General features: G+C 37.3%; 2 protein-coding genes across 2 annotated transcripts; one reads left to right on the forward strand and one right to left on the reverse strand.

Annotated features, from left to right (window-relative positions):
• Positions 1 to 2: 2 nt before the first annotated feature.
• On the reverse strand, positions 3 to 780 carry MONOS_5694 (Translation initiation factor 5A). Its single transcript, XM_067875866.1, has 3 exons — positions 750 to 780; positions 580 to 703; positions 3 to 513 (listed from the first exon to the last, which is right to left on the reverse strand). Exons 2-3 carry the CDS (start codon positions 689 to 691, stop codon positions 155 to 157), a joined length of 471 nt encoding a protein of 156 aa, XP_067719308.1. The 5' UTR covers positions 692 to 703; positions 750 to 780; the 3' UTR covers positions 3 to 154.
• Positions 781 to 6,416: 5,636 nt separating this feature from the next.
• MONOS_5693 (uncharacterized protein) lies at positions 6,417 to 16,441 on the forward strand. Its single transcript, XM_067875865.1, has one exon. The coding sequence runs from the start codon at positions 6,475 to 6,477 to the stop codon at positions 15,604 to 15,606; it is 9,132 nt and encodes a 3,043-aa protein (XP_067719309.1). The 5' UTR covers positions 6,417 to 6,474; the 3' UTR covers positions 15,607 to 16,441.
• The last annotated feature ends 1,154 nt before the right edge of the window (positions 16,442 to 17,595 follow it).

The raw sequence follows: 17,595 nt of genomic DNA on the forward strand, positions 1-17,595 counted from the left end.
CATTTACTAAATTATTAATATTATTCATAATGTTGGTTTTAGAGTTGATCGTATTTATTTTTTTCCAGAAAAAATACGAGCAATAATACTCAAAGTTTGTTCTTTAAAAAAGTCATGCATATAAAAATAGAAAAATGTCAAATTGCTAAAAACTTTAAATTTCTTTGAATGACATAATTTGTTCAATTCCCATAGCTTTGATTGTGCTAACAAGAAGGTCCTTTCCATCATCAAATGCTTGTTTAAGGTTTTCTCCAACTTCTCCTTCTGGAAGTTTAAGATCTTCTCTGGTTGCTCCTGATTCAAGCATGAGGGAAACGAATCCATCATCTTGAACATCAACCAACGAATATTCAGCTCTTTCAATGTCTGGAACTGGAACATTGTGGGAAGTTGGATGAAGTTCTTCGTATTTCTTTCCATTGAAGATATCAATGGCAACAATATGCATTTTAGCATGACCATGCTTTCCAGTTTTTGAGGTGCTTGTTTCAACAACTTTTGCTGGGCGACCTATAAGCAATTGTTAACAACAAAAATGTGAGGTTAATCATCTTACGAATAGAGCAAAGTTAATACCTTTCATTGCAATATATCCACCCTTTTTGATATCACCAGCAGCCATTGGATGGCAATGGGAAGCTTCTGCATCTCCTGCATCGAAATCATCATCTTCATAATCATCTGCCATTGTAGCGTATCGCTTGATAATTTAAATGTTAAAAATTAATTACAATAACTGTACATACTGGTTCTTTTCTCCTTTACAAACCAACTTCAGATCAACAAGTATCGGAAATTCATTATATACTATTTTTAGATTTTTTGATCAAAGAATTTTTTTGGAAATAATCTCATTCTTTGAATATAATTTCATGCAAATCTTATGAAACTTATTTCAAGTTCGTTTCTTTTTATATGAGAATCTCACATTTTTGGATTTTTTTTTGTTTGAAATTTTAATCTGTTCTATTCATTTAATCAAAGATTCATGAAACAAGATTGAAAATATTGATACAAATATTTTTAAGATAAAAAATAAAACTATTAATATTTTGTTTTTACTCAAAAAAACAACAAAGTTAAAAATTGAAAAATAAAAAACTATTTTCTTTTAAATTTTACAAAAAATCTTCAAATTAAAACAAGTAAAATAAGTTTAATCTTTGAAAAATAAATATCATACAACGAAAATAAGTGTCACATTTATTTTTATTTAATTGCAAAAATACAATTTTTCATTTTTAACTTGTCAGAAAATTCAACATCTATTTTTCGAAATTGTTCAACTTTCAATTCGATACTAGAAAAATTGAGTTTTAATAAACAAATATTTTTTCCTGAATAATTGGTTTTTGGCTGCGTGTTAAAAAGTGATGAAAATATTTCATCAACTCAATGTTTGTAAAGGAAAAGAAAAATTGAACCTCTGTTTTAATTATTTGTGAAATTTCATGAACATTTTTGATTATTTTTTTAAAAAAAATCATCACAGAAAACATAAGAATTTTCAAATGAATTCACCTCCCATTGTTAAAATAATGCATTGGTATATTAACAAAAATTGTTAATATTGTTATTAATTAAGATAAGCAATGTTGAACAAATAAAGAATTCCGAAAGTGCATTTATTCATTTTTTCAATTGAGAAAATCGTTTGTTTTCAACATCTTGAATAAATATAATTCATTTTTCTTGATTGAATAATGCAATATGAAACAATGTGAAACAATTTTATTTGAATATTATCAGATTTCAATCATGATAATATTATTAAAGCGGAAATTCTAATGATAATTCCAAATAGTTTTAATATGAATTCACTTTTCCATCATTTTCACGTATAATTGCATAATATGTTATTTTCAATAATTTCTGACATTCAGCTGAAGGCAAATTTTTCACAAAAATTTTGTAAAATTATTCTGTTTTATTCACTTGGGTGATTATTTTTGTAATCATAACTATTTTCGGGATGTCATATTTTCATTTTCATTTGTCGTTGGGAAGAGATTATGTATTCTGTTTGAGAATTTTTTTATCAACTGTTTAAAAACAAATGTTAAAGATGAAATAAATATTTTGATAATGTTTTTTTAGCCTTTTCTCTTTTAAATGTTCTTTTGTTTGTATGGCTGATCCTTTTTGAAATCAAACTTTCGTTCGAGTTTTGATCGAAAATTTCTTCTCAACGGGATTTGTGTCAAAATTTGTTTTTGGAATAGCAATTTCATAAGCAATAAGTGTTCCCTGTTTCAACTCATTTTTTTCAAAATCCCATTGAAAGCAAAATTTTGTTCAAAACTTAAACGAAATTGTGATTTCAAAAAGAATCAGCCATGTCAAGGAGAAATATTCAAACTGAAAATTTAATTAGAAATAAAATGACATCAAAAATAATCTCCTATTTCGAATAATAAGTTATTCAATTTTCATAAATTTGTTTTCCAAAATTGAATAATAAATTGTGAATGGTGAATTGGAGCAGAATGACATCAACAAATACAATTTTAATTTTCATCTGAGTACTTTACATATCTGTGTATTCAGAAAATAATTGACATTGATCCCATCTTCTGATGAAAAATTGGAATCAACCAAAAATCATCACAATAAGTTTTAAAATTTCCCGTTAAATAACGAAACAAACAAAATATGGGGGAAAATATTTCACTTCATGCATTTTCATAGAAATATTATGCACTTTTCATTGACTTTTTGAGATCAAAAAACACAATAAAAATAAGTTCGTTTTTGACACTCGTTAAATATCACAATTCTTTATGTTTTGACTTCAATGACACCTATTTACGGATATGAAAATCAAATTTGTATTGAAATCTGAGAAAGTGAAATAAAGTTATGAGTTAAGCAATTTTTTTGTGCTTTGTGCAAAAAAAGCTTGAAAGTTCGTATTTTCCCCCATATGATCAAAATATTATCAAAACTATTTCTTCAAAATCATGTGAAATTTTTTTTTTTATTTTATCTTTTAAAGTCTAATGTTTACCAAGGGAAAAAATTATTTATTTTTCAATCAGACTATTTTATTCATACCTCAAAAGTCATCAAGTGCCTTAAGACTTTCAAACAAATCAACAATAAATCAAAAAAAAATCAAAAATCATTCGAAGACTTTTCCTCCTGAAATAAAAATTATAATCAATAATCCAAATAAATACAAAAAGACTATTTCAAACAAGAAATAAATTAGAAAAAAAAGCTACAGCACTGGGTTTTTCCAGGCGGTCACCCATCCAAGTACTAACCCAGCGTTGGCCGCTTAACTTCGGAGGTCTGAAGGGATCCGGTGCGTATGACCAACTATGGCCGTAGCTCACGCACACTTCCTCAACCATCCCTTTTATAATCTTTCCCAATTATCCTTCTTTTTCTATTCTTTTCAATTCTTTTCCCATCATCACAATAACTTTCCCAATCATCATCTTTTTCTTTTCTTCTTTCTCTTCATTTTCAACTTTAGCTTTCTTCCTCACTTTCAAAAATTCATTCATTCATGCACTTCCTCTTTCTGACTTTTTGACTTTCTTTCTATCTCAACCTCAACCTCAATCTCTCTCTTTCTCTAACTCTGCATTAAAAGACAGTGCAGAAAAGGAAAGCAGCTGATCGATAACCAACAGAAAATGCAGCTGAAGAATTTGAAGAAAAAGTGCCAGACACTTCGCACATCTCTTATCTCATTCGGTGAATGATGCATACATCAGCAAGCAGATAGATAAATAGATGCTTTCCATCGTCTCTTTCTGCACACATGCCTGGCTCTGACCAGGCGCCCTCAACGTATTGCATCAGAGACATCATCTTCATTTATTTTTTGTTAAAAGCAAAAACAGCCATGCTTTGAGAATCTTGTTCGTTTCAACCTGCTTCATCCTTCTTTTGCTTTTGACTGAATGAATTTCTTTGAATGCTGCTCATCTTGCTTGATATTGCAATTATATCCACACTTTCAATCGTATGCGCCACAGGAACGAAGGCAGCAGTTTAATGCTAACACGTTATTCATTGTTCTCTTTCCTTGTTGAAAGAAACAGAGATGCACATAACTGCAAGTATTCCATTTTCTACTGCTTTTTGAAGTCTGTCTGAAATGGTCAATGCCAAGATTGATTGAAAAAGAAAAACAGATAAACAGAAAGACAGACCTGCAAACAACATGATAAGAGGCACAGAAGAGAAGTAGATGGAGAAATAAATTCTTCATCTCTCTTTTCCACATTCAAATGACTTTAAATTATAATGTTCAATGCTCAATAAAATGCTGATAGAGTCGCCATATCAGGAATCTGTTTGAAGAAGGTTCGCAGACAATCATATTTTCCTTCTCATCAACCAATAAAAATCTGAGTGTTCTGAAATCGCCAAAGGGAGCGAAAAGAAACAAGGCAGTCAGCAAATACTGATACTGAAGAAGAAAAATAATCGACAACGATTGTAGAATAGTAACAATAAATAAGATAAATATCTTTCATTCACTTTGGAAGAATAAATGTTGATGAAATCGGAATTATGATAATCTCATGCTTCAATATCCTTTGTTCATTCAAATATTCGTTTCTATTCATTCCTAATGTTCCCCTTGATGTATTACGGCAGAGCCCTTACCACTGTCTTGCTTATCGATATTCCTTCCTCTTTGCACATGTTATATGCATGTCCAAAACTCTGAGACAAGCTATGTGAGCAATCTTTCTCTTCAACATGAACATAAATTTCATCATTTTTGCTTTGGAAGGTTTCCTTTCAAAACATGCATCTCACTGCATTCTCGTTTGTAACAAAATGTCTTCCTTGTCCAGATTAATTTTTTTGAGCGTCAATTGCTATTAGCTCATTGGAGCCGTTCATCCATCTAAAGATAGACTAACTGGCCCATCTGTCTGCTCTTCTCCATCGGCGCCAACAGTATAAGTATTGAAACTGTATTTGATGATGAAGGCGATCAAAAGATTGAAGCATCTTCCGTTGAAAAAACTCAGTTGCCATCCAATCCCTGACTGAAGAATCTGAAATAAGACTGTCAAATGGAAACATCCCTGCCAAAGCAATCGCTCAATAGCAAAATGCTCTCCAATTCAAAGAAATAAACTTATTCATAGAAAATCAATAAACAAATCAGTCAAACTGCATTTTCCTTCAGTTATTGAAACAAATTGTTTTTGCCTTCGGCAACTGATTCATATCACAAAGAATGGAATTGACCTTTAAAAAATATTCAATTTGCTCACATTTGTCTGTTTAATTGGAAAACATTGCTTTCATGAGTATCTTCTTTTGTTGAACATCAAACATGCAATGTTTAATGCTCATTTCTGAAAGCAGATTTTCTTTCAAAAATAAAGAAAAAGAAAGAAAAATATATAAAGATAGATACTCTTCAGAAAATATTCCATACATATGCTTGTTCATTTTTGTCCAGTCTCAATTTCCCGAATTCCCCTTTCTTTCGTGCAGAACAACAAACAAACAAAAATGGCTTTTGTTTTCCAATAGCTTCCAATTCCACAAGCAGAACCTTCCACAAGTACCTCAAAATACACAATAAATGCAACATAACAAAAGCGGAGCTTGTTTCCTTGGCAGATTCAGATACATGAAAAATCGTTTGAGATGCAATTCCTGGTGAAGCAGGGGATGTGCCAGAAATACAGAAACAAGGACATTGATAGAAAGAATGGCTTGAAATTGTCACAAAACACTAGAACATCTGCAAGTGTATGTTAGCCTCAGAAACTCATATTTATGTGATTGAGGAAATAATTAAGGGCCAAATATTGAAAACAAAAATTCTTGTTTTTGCTTCAGAAAAGCAGAGACACTGGAATTTTCCTCATGTTGCATTTTATAAATGCTTTGTTCTTTGCATGAAGAAGCAAAGGAATCGACTCATCGAAAAGCGTCACTCTTTCTTGCATATTTCATTTATTCTGCTATTCTTCCATCCTCCGATAATTTCACTGCATCAGGATCATCTCCCAAAATTCTATCCACATTTGATGAACGCATATTTTCGGATGTCATGCAGTATTTCAACTGAAAGAGACGTGTGTGAAAAACAAAATGCCAATTGATTTTAAAGATAATATTTCAATTCGTTCGTTTCAGTTGAAGAACCCCACCCAAAACAGCAAGTGCGCGAATTCAAGACAATATTCCACAAAGTCTTGCATATATGTTTCTTTTCAACCTTTTTTTCTGTTTCTTTTTGAACTGTGTTGTTGAAATGAGAAACTGATAATGCAAAGAATTGGGAGATCTGCTTATCTCTTCAGTCCGCTCTGCGATCATTTGTGAAAAATGGAATACCCAATTTATTGTGCTATTTGGCATGAAGTCTATTTTGAGATCATGTTTCTTTCAAAAAAAGAATCATGAATAGATCAAAAACTCCCATATGGACGAGAAAAAAGGATTCCTGAGGGAAAAGAAGACGTTTTATCCCTTTGCAGAATGGGCCCACATCCACAAAAAATATTGACGTTTGTCCTTTTGATTTCTTCGATTGTGAGTTGCAGTGCAGCGGGTGATCAGGAGCAGTTTGTGGGATACAAACATGAAAAAGCAGAAACAAGAGCAGAAAAAGGAAAAGTGAGGAGATCCAAGAACCAGCCATGTTTGCTCAGAAATGAAATTGTGAGTGATTGGCACACAAAATATAAGGAAGGAGGAGAGGAGAAGAAGAAGATGCACTCGAGCGTTTCTGAATGGATTAATGGATTTGGCAACAGCAAAGAGGCAAAAGGACAGAGCCAAAGAAATGAAAAGCAAAAAGAAGGAAATTCGCAACAAAGTGGAAATTTATATTCACTTTGCACAATAGGTTGTTTTCAGAGCCATTTTCTTCTTCTGAATTCCACACTTCTTCTGTTGTCTATTCAGCTGAATTCTCCAGGAGAAGAGGCAATGGTCTCAATTGGAGGAAAATCAGTTTTATTTTTTGAAGACTGCGAGATACGTTATGAGGACGAGTCAAAGAGATCTCCGATCGAACTGCACACTGGCTCAGCAAGCTTTGTGAACATATCGCTTATTATTGAAGGGCAAACGCCACTCTTCCATTCTCTTGCCTTTTCACCAAACGATATTTCTGTTGGCAGGACCAGAGCTGTGTCAATGATCCACTCAACATTTTCATCTGTGTTGCTTTCACCAACCCCATTTTTGTGCAACGGGCCTTTATCGAGCATCTCGCTATTCAAGTGCACTTTCTCAAACATCACCAAAGCTACACCAGCAAAATCATCAAGAGGATCTGAGAATGATTGTTTCACAAAAATTGATAGCTGCTCATTTGTTTCCGTGGAGGATGCGATTTATGGGGGAGTTGTGGATTCGATGTATTGCCCTCTGTCTTCGCTTCTTTCTGTGAATAATTCATATATCAGGTGCAATCGTCTGAGATTCACAGAAAACGAAGGAAGGAGGCAGATGGGAAGGCAAGTGCTCGGAAATGGGACACACACATTTGAGAGCTGCGAGTGGAGTGGATGCAATGCCACAAACGGAGCAGCAATATATTTGTATGATCAGCCTCAAGCATCTCTGAACATTTCGAATTGTATTTTCGACAAATGCACAGGAAACGAATCATTCGGTGGAGCTATTTCTACATGCAATATCTTAGGTTTAGTAATTGTGAAAAGCAATTTCACAGAATGCAAAATAGAAAAAGAAGGGGGAGGTGCAATTTATGCTGTTGTTGTGTCAACATTTTCGAGATTATTTTCTTTGCATTTCTTGAAATGCATTTGTGAAGGACATGGAGCAGGATTCTTTTTTGACAAGTTCAACATCAGTAGGGGAAATGATACAACCTCTGGAGCAATAGTGGAATGCACTTTTGACAGTAATGATGCAGGAAGAGGGTGGGGTGGAGCCTTTCGAATTGATTATTCACCAAAAGGTTTCTCTGTAAGATCCTGCAATTATTTGAGATGTGTTGGAGGAAAGGCTGGAGGAGCAATAACAATGGAACAACTTGAGTTTCATGATCAGAATCCAAGTTTGATATGGTTCTGTATGCTTCATGAATGCTTCACAAGAGATGCTGAACTTGATGATTATAAGGGTCATGATGCTTATTTTTTTGATCCTTTATCCAAACGACTTTTTCAGACACCATTTGTTGAGTCATACACAACAAATTTAAAACAGTATCGAGTCACTTACAACAATAATAGCTGGAATTATCCTGATGAATGGATACCAATTGGGATTCATATCAACCCATGCTTCATTGGAGTCACAGGCAATGATAATGAAGATCTTTGTGGATTAGAGGAAAGTCTGCCATGTAAGACACTTTTTCACTCAGTTGAGAAAAGCAACAGACAATGTTCATACGGAATTGTATTATTGGAAGGGAATCACATTTCTGAAAGAGAAAGTCTAAACATTAGGGAAAAAGAGATATTGCTCAGGGGAACAAGCAGAAATCGCACTGTTCTTCACTCTTCTGGAATTGCATCTCCGGATTCTTTGCTGTTTTCTGTGTCAACAGGCTCACTTTTGTTGGAGTCATTCACCATCCTGCACAACCATCAGTCGCCATCGATGCGAATACTGGTGATGATCTCGTCAGAGGGGGAGTGTGGGTTGGATGATATGTGTGTGTATTCTCCTGAGTCGCAAACTCAAGTCGAGTTTGAGTGCTCGATGTTTGAGGTTGATCTGGGGCGTTTCTGGGTGAGAAACAGCCGGATTGAGAGATTCAAACTGTCTTCGGTGCTAATTGCTGATACGCTGCGCTCAGCATCAACAATGGTGCTATTTGGGAATGTGACATTTGGTTGGATTGAGAGGGTATCAGGAGGAGGGAGTGTTGTGAACATGAAGATTGGTGATGGGGAAGGGGTTCGTGTGGAGAATGTGAGTGTGAATAACTGTTCGAGCGTGGGAGGAGATGGAGGTGGGATGAGGATAGAGATAGGAGATGGAGGATGGATGAGGCTTGGGGAAGAGAGGAGTGGAACAGAGATTTGTGGGTGTCTGGCAGAGGATGGGAGAGGCGGGGGGATAGCAGTGGTGATGGAGAATGCATTCTCATCGATGGTGCTGGAGAATGTTGTGTTCAGAGAGAACAGAGCCGTTTCAGGGAGAAATGTGTTTGTGATATCCCCGGATCTGGGGGTGAGTGTGTCGAGGGAATCATTCAAGTTCTTTTCAGGAGAAGCGCCATTTGGGGCAGAAGATGCAGCTGGGGTGGAAGTGGAGGCTCCTTTGGTGGTAATTCCGCTGGTATATTATCTGATGGAGAGGGAGGGGAATGTGAGTGTTGGAAGTGGTGGTGTGGATGTGGATGTGTGTGGGTTTGGAGCGTATCCATGCCGGACAGTGGGATATGGGGTGAGGCATCGGCAGCAAGAAGGAGGAGTGAGGCAGGTTGTGGTGCTTTCACCGTTCAAGCTGGAGGAGAGCATTGTAATGGGAGAGGATGCAGGGTGCATTGTCGGCGGGGTGGAGGAGAAAACTGTTGTGGAGGTTGTTGGAGATGGGAGAGGGAGGGGAGGAGTGATTGAGCTGAGGCGAATAGCGATTGTGAAGGAGATGAAGTTTGCAGTGGGAGGAGAGCTCCAGGGAAATGAAAGGTGTGTGGTGTACGTGAACAGCATCGGAGCGAATGTTTCTGTTCAAGATTGCATGTTTGTTGGGAAAGAGGTGGGGAATGAGATTGGATATCGGATAATGTGTTTGGAGAATGGGGAATGTTCAATCACTCGAGTGAGCGTTGAGGATGTGAGGTTCAGTGGGGTGGAAATTGTGGAGTGTTTTGGGGGGCAATCTGTTTTGAGCATTGTGAATATGAAAACGAGGAATGTTGGAGGAGCTTTTGGAAAGGGGCTGATCTCAGGAGAAAGGATGCTGGGGGTGGAGATGAACAGCTCAGATTTTGTGTGTGGGGATGAATGCTTTGGAGGGATGGTGAGCGTGGTGCATGTGAAGAGAGCAGAAATGAAGAACTGCACAGGAGTTGGGATTGGGAAGGGAGAAGGGGATGGGGCAGTGGTGAGAGGAGTTGTATCCAATGGGGAAGTGCTGATGATTGAGGGAGGTGAGATGAGCGGAGAGTGTGGAAGAGGGAATGGAGGAGGTGTTGGAGCTGTTTTGGAGGATGGAGGGAGGATGGAGTTGGGGATGGATTGGGGAGTTCGGATGAGGAACTGCAAAGCGCTTGGAAGAGAAGAAGGGAAAGGGTTTGGTGGAGGTGTGTATATTGATGTGAGAGAAGGGGCAAGTTGGTTTGTGTTGAAAGGGATTGAGTTTGAGGGATGTGTTGCAGAAGCATCAGGAGGAGAAGTGTTTGTGAAGGCAATGGAGCTGAAGGGTGTTATTACAAGGGATTCAGTGGGATTAGCAGTCGAAATGATAGGGGAGACGAAGTGGACTGGTGTGGAGGAGGCCGACAGCATGTTGTTCATTCCTCTGTGCATCTATCTCCTCCCCACCCCAGAAGAAATATATGTGAGCAACGTCGAGGCATCCAATCACTCACATTGTGGAATAGTCGAGTTTCCTTGTTTGACAATGAAGCACTCCCTCACAAGACAAACAGGAGAAAAGAAAATTGTTGTGAATGGAATGATATTGATGAGTGATGAATTGGCATTTGCTGGACAGAAACATGAAATCAGAGGAAATGATGATCAGAGTGGTTGGACAGTTTCTGATACAACCACAGAAACAAACACAGCAATGGTGACAGTTGGAGTGGAAACAGTGCTTTCAGCACTTATCTTCTCTCTTCCATCTTCTCTTCCTCTTCACCAGACTTTCGTTTCATCTTCGTCACATTTGACTCTGTCTCATTGCTCTATATCTCTTCAAGATCCTTCGTCTGAATTGGCATGTCTATTCTTATCTGTTGATTCTGGTTCGTTGGTTATTGATTTCTTCTCTGCTTCGTCAATCACCTTGAGCACAACTCCATTGATTTCATTGTCTGGAAGCGGAACAAATGCGGAGTTAATGATCACCACGTGGTTGAACATGACGAACTGCACTTTCACAGAAATCGAAAGAGCAGCTGGAAGTGGAGGGTGTGTGAGCATTGGCAACAGCCATGATGATAATGCAAACACACAAATAAATATTGAAGAGTGTGTTTTTGATGGATGCTCTGTGCTGGATGATGGAAGCAGAGGAGGGGCTATCGATGTGCAGATGAAAGGAAACATTCAAATGAATATTATTTCATGCACATTCACAGGATGTTCAGCACCAGCTGGAGAAGAAGGGAAAAGTGGGTTTGGCGGAGGAATGGCGCTGAAGTTGATTGATGGCGATTCTTCATTTGTGATTTCATCTCCTGTTTTTGATACAGACAAGCCAAATGCTGCGAGATATGGAAATAATCTGTTTGTTGAATCATCCAACTTGACAAAGAGCATCACAAATGACTCGCTCCCATTTGTGTCTGAGCATCTGGCTGATATTTCGTTGGATTCATTGAGCGGCTTTGATGGAAGTGATAAAACGAATGCCATCCCGCTGGTCTATTTCTGGCGAAGATTTGGCTCAGAGATCGTTGTTGGGGGTGATGGAAAAGATGTGTGCATTTGTGGACTTTCAGATTATCCTTGCCTGTCAATCGACCATTCATTCACGAGATTGCCTGAAGGAAACGAAAGGAATATCAAGATCAATGGAAAAGGAATTCTTCAAAAGAGTGTTGATATCAGTGGGGTGACGATAAAATCGGAAGATAACGATGTGTGCTCACTGGAGTGTCTCTCATCGCTTGAAGGATCAGAAGGAGCAGCAATGAAGATTTGTGGAATAACCAATTTTGAATTGATCAAGTTTGTGATTCCTTCTTCATTCATGAGTGGAGTGAATTATTTGATGCATGTTGAATCAAGCGAGGGATTGTTGACTGTGAAGGACTGCTCATTCACAAAAAATGAAGAAAATGATGTGGAAGAGATTATGAATTATGGGCTGATCAAAGCAGATGGAGGGACAGTGGTGTTGGAATTGGTGTCAATTCAATCACTCGGCTTTTCACATGATGTTGTTTCTGTGTTATCAACAACGATTTTGAACATTTATAATCTAACGATGAAGAGCATTGAGCTGGAAGGAGCAAGCGGATTGAAAATATCAAAGAGTTCAAGAAGAGAGAAAAATGAAGAGGAACAAGATGTTCTCATTGAATGGAGTTCATTCGAAGAAGTCACTCAGAACACAACAGATGATATTCCCATCATTCGAAATGACAATGATGTTGAGCCTTTGAAAATAGTGATGCGAAACACAACGATGAAGAAGTGTGGAGGAACGAGGTGTGGAAAGGGAGGAGGGATGTTTTGCATGTTGAATGAGGGAGGAAGCTTTGTTTGCTCGTTTTGCACGATTTCTGAGTGTTTCTGCTCCACCACAGGAAGAGGTGGGTGGCTGTTTCTGGAGTGTTCCTCAGTGGCTGAGCATCCTCTGAGCTTTGTGCTGTCGAATCTCACCTTCAAAGACAACACTGCATTGAGAGGGAGAGATGCGTATGTTCGATGCCACTCAATCGAAACACAGATAGTTGATGAGCAGTTCTTGCTGGATTTCAGAGCACCTTTTGTGAAGGAGCTGGCGATGTGGGGCTGTTCAACAGACTCGTTTGAGGGGGAAGAGGATCTTCTTCTAAGGGTTGTGAAATACCAGAGCGAGACGATATTTGTGTCGGCTTGTGCAGAGAATCACTCTGATTTCAATTCCTGTGGAGAATTGCATGGGCCGTGTGAGTCATTGAATGTGGGAGTGAAGCACATCATCCCGTCGTCGTACTCGCAGCTGTTGATATCAAAGGAAACAGCGATGAGAGGGAAATGCAGCATTCACAATGTTGTTGTCCATCCTCTGGAATCTCCTCCAGCTGCTTTGGTGCATCTGAGCTTTGCAATTGTTAATGATGCAGGAGGTGTTATCACAACATCAGGGAAAGTTCGGGTTGAGAGTGTGAAATTCGACTTTGGCCAGTCGTTTTCATTTTCAGGCAGTTCTGTTGTTCATGAAACAAGTGGCCAACTTTCCCTTTCATTTGTTGATTTTTCATCAGTTGGAGGGTCAAACAGCATTCAACCTGTTGTTCTCAACTCATCGTTGCTGAGCATTGAAAGTGGAATTGTTCATGTTGACAACTGCTCAGTGTCACTCCTTTCATTCAAGAAGCCTTCATTTCTGTTGAGTGGAGATGAGATTTCGTTGACGAATGTGAAACTGGAAGAGATTGAATCAACAGCAGATGTGTTTGAGATTGGCAGTTGTGGAATAATGTCCATTAATGGAGTATCTGCAGATGGAGTGAAGCTGTCAGATGGTTGCATCCTTGCAATTGGCAGTTCATCTTCAGGAACAATATCTGTTGGAAGCTCGTCATTCGACAACTGCTCAAGGAATTCAGAAGGAGCATCTGTTCTTTCGGCTTCTTCAACCTCTGCTCATTTTGAATTTTCAAACTGTTCCTGCACAAAATGTTATTCTCTGTCTGACAAAGGAAGGGTCATGGAAGTGATCAACATGAAAGATGCTTATTTGAATATGTGTGAGTTTGAAGGTTTGTTAACGAGCAAAGCGTTATTGGAGCATGAAAATGACATGAAAGAAATATGTGAATGGAATGGATCGGTTGTCCATTCAACGAATTCAACGATGGTGATGAAATACACAACTATTTCAAATGCTTCATCAGGTGGATTTTCGGTGTCGGCTGGCGATGTGACAATCGAGAAAGGAGAGTTTTTGAACAACAATCCTTTCATCGAAAAATACCCTTCTCTTCGTCGAAACATCATCTGTTCAGATTCTGCCTCACTGACCATTTCGAGCTTGAAAGGTGGAGATGGACTGATGCCCAATTCTTCGTTTTGGATTTTGAATGATGGATGCACACTTGGAGGAATAGCAGGAGAAAGACCATCGTCTTTCTTCATTCCCAGACTGGAAGAGGTTTCTGTGAATGAAAGTGGAAGCAAGATTTTTATCCAATTCAAGGGATCTCTTTTTGTGCCATGTGACTTGTCTTTCAGACTTGTGTATAAAACAGGGGATGTGGAGTTGGTTGAGACATATCGTTTTGAGGAAGACAGTTTTGTATCAGAAAATGAAGTGATTGGAAGAGTTCCATCAGAAAATATTTCATTGGCTTCAGATGAAACAGAGGTGTCAGTGACGATTCTGTTTGGAAAGCAATCGGCAGAGACATTTCCGCTGATTCTGAAAAACAGAAGTGAACCCAAAGGAAATGGAGATGAAAGGATTGTTGAAGGAAGAAAAGAGGGGAAATCGATATGGCCTATTATTGTGATTATCCTTGTTGTGATATTATTGATTGTTCTCATCGGATTTATTTTGTTTGCTATCCGATGGAAGAAGGCAAAGAACGAGAACAAAGATTTGAGAGAGATTGTGAATGAAACAGTGAAGAAGGATCCAAAAGCATTTGAGATGGTGACGATGGAGATGTCACCAGAGGAGCAGTGGAGGAGAGCAGAGAGGGAAGCTGAAAAGAAGAACGAAGAGAGGATGAAGAAGAGGGTGTACGAGAAAAGCTTGGGACACTCCGAGTCATCGGAGCATTTGTTGAGTGAGAGTGGATCGACTGAATACATCCTTGGAAGAGATTCAGACAAGATTCCAGAATGGATGTTGGAAAAGGTTGAAGAAGAGGAAATTAGAAAGCAGGCTCCATCACCATCCATTTCATCCACCTCAACCACAGACACTTCAGACACAGATTCAACATTTGTTCGTGGAGAGGATCTATGCCCAACCACCTCATCAATGTCAAATCTGGTGGATGCAATGGCATGTTCTTCGCCTCATGAGAAGCTGATTGTGGATCTTCGAGACTCGTTGTTCATGTTGCTTCATGGAAAGAATAAGACAAAGGAGATGGCAATTGGCACGCTTCAGGAGAGAGAATATACAGCTGTCCAAATCCTGTTCTGGGTGGCGAATGGAGCTCTCCACTCGTTTGATGAATGTGAGGTTCCACTTCAGTCGCTGACAAATCTGAGTCCACACATTGTGTTGTTCTCAGAACACATGGTCATTTGTGTTGCAATGCATTCTGATTGTTCTTCTTCAGATTCAGACTCATCCTCGATATCTTCATCTACTGTTGTGACATCTACCAGTGATGATGGTGATGAAAGAGATTCTCTGCCCTCATCAGCTTTTGAGGATGAGGATGCCTTCAGAAAGGAGTGCCTGAGATGGAAGGCACCTGAATTGCTGAATGGCACAAAGAAGCGTGCGACGAAGAAGACAGTTGTGTTCTCGATTGGGATGATGTTGTGGGAGTGCCTGACACTCAAAGTTCCATTTGGGGAGTATGAGGCAGAGGTGGCAGGGCAGAAGATAGTAAATGGGGAAAGGCCGTGTGGAGGGGAGAGTGAGGCAAGTGGGATGCATGAGATGGTGAAGGGATGCTGGAGGGCAGAACGAGGGGAAAGGGTGACGTTGATGTGGGTGAAGCGGGAATTGTTTGGGCATTTCCCAGGAGAAGCAGCGGCGATGACGATGACGGATGCAATTTTATATGAGGAGAGCAAAGACAACATCTCGAGCTGCGAGAGTCTTGTGGAATATTTTTAAAGAAGCAGATGAGGAAATATCCAGAAAAGGAATTCAAAACAAATTGTGAATCTGCTTCTGAAAGATTGAAAATTCGAAAACAATGCAAGGGAAAGAAAATTAAAAGGGAACAATCTTTTTTCTTTGGAGATAATGGACAGCATGAGAATGGATTGAAATGTGCACTTATGTTCACTGGGAAAAATAATTGAAAAATTTGTCTTTTTCTGTTTTGTTTGTTAAAAATTTGAGGCAGTTAATTTTAATAAAATGGTGATGGATTTTGAAAAGGATCATTGGATTCAATGAAGAGTTTGATGAAATTGCGAAATGATTGAATTTTCTTTTTCAAGTAATGTTTGCATTTTTTTAGTGAAAATACTCTTTCAATGAGAGAGTGTTGTGTTGATGGATGCAATGAACGATTTAAAAGAATATATTTTTAAGTGGTTTTGACAAAAGGATCGTTTGAGTGAAATGTGGAGCTTTTTGCTTTGTTGAACAAGGTTTTCGCACGTATTCAAAATACCAATTGATTTCACATGTTTATTTCGCATTTCAATACGTTTATGAACTTAGCATTTTGCTATTTAGAAATTAACTGGAGCTTTGCTTTTTCTTTATGCTTTTGAATATGTATTTATATTTATGCTTATATTTATGTTTATATTTATTCAGAAATTGAAATTGATATTTGAATTAGAATTTATTTTAATCTGAAATGACATCCATTTTTTCGCATAAATTTCGCATCTAACTATTTATAATGTTTGTTGAGTCTGACACATATTTTGCTTAAAAGCAATTTTACAATAATCACAATATTTTTTAGAAAAACTTCAAAAAAATTAACTAATTAATGAGTGAAAGTATTGAATATGGGACAGAATTCTTGCATTTATGAAAAAATCAATGATTTGTTCCAAACTTTTCTGCAATTGAATAATTATAATTCTAACAATCTCGTGCAAAATAAAATACAGAAATATAAAAAAGTTGAGAAAAATCTTTAAGAGCATTGTGTGGAACAAAATTCATAAAGGAAAAAATATCGTCCCATATCTCTTTGAAATAAGTTTTTGACCACCATTTCTTTTTCGGGCGTTATAAAATACTCGTTCTGAACGTTTTACCAACAAATTTCCATTTAACAAAAAACAAATAAATGTCTTCATTATCGCGAAATATTTATAAAAAAAAAAATAAATCCACAAGATAAATAATAAAAATATGAAATGCGCAATAACAAAAAGAGCGAAAAAAATGAATAAAAATCGATTTTTCAACAAAACTACAAAACGAAAAGTATAATTTATTAAAAATAATTTAACTTAAACAAAGTGAAAAAAATATTTGCTTTGAGTGAAAAATTTCCTATAAATATGAAAAAGTTCCATTTACCTTGATTATCCGTTCATCTTTGCCAACTCATCCAACATTTGGCAATATTTATCAAAATTTTTTGTTGTTAATTTTTTCGTTGAAACAGCTTCTGCAATAATTGAAGGAATAATCCAAAACCCAGAATCACAAAGAAAACCATTTTTTTCTTCGTACATTTCAATTGCAGATTTGTACATTCTAAAATCGAATAATGCAAATGAAACATCAACTTTATGACCATTCAAAAGTGCTTTTCCTTCATTATGGTTGATGTCTGAATTGTCAATTGTACTTTCATCCAATTCTTCAATCAAAGATGTGAAAGCAGATTTTGTTTTCGGCTCTAGTTTTTTTTGATCGATCATATTGTTGCTCTTTTCGCTTTCATTATCAAAAACTGACTCAAAAAATTTCTTCATTTTCTTGCCTTTCTCTTTCTCAATATGTAATTGTACAATTCTTTCATGGTAGCTCAAAGCTTCGTTCCCAAATGGCGAATGCTCTGCAGCTGTCTTCAAATAATTCTCTTCAGCTTCACATTGAGGGATTTCACCGTGTTGCTCATTCTCACTTTTTTCTTGCTCCTCTCCTTTGATCGTTGGATAAACTTCTTCATTTTTTTTATCT

Source organism: Monocercomonoides exilis, assembly GCF_001643675.1.
Source record: "Monocercomonoides exilis strain PA203 chromosome Unknown scaffold64-419423, whole genome shotgun sequence".
NCBI lineage: Eukaryota > Preaxostyla > Oxymonadida > Polymastigidae > Monocercomonoides > Monocercomonoides exilis.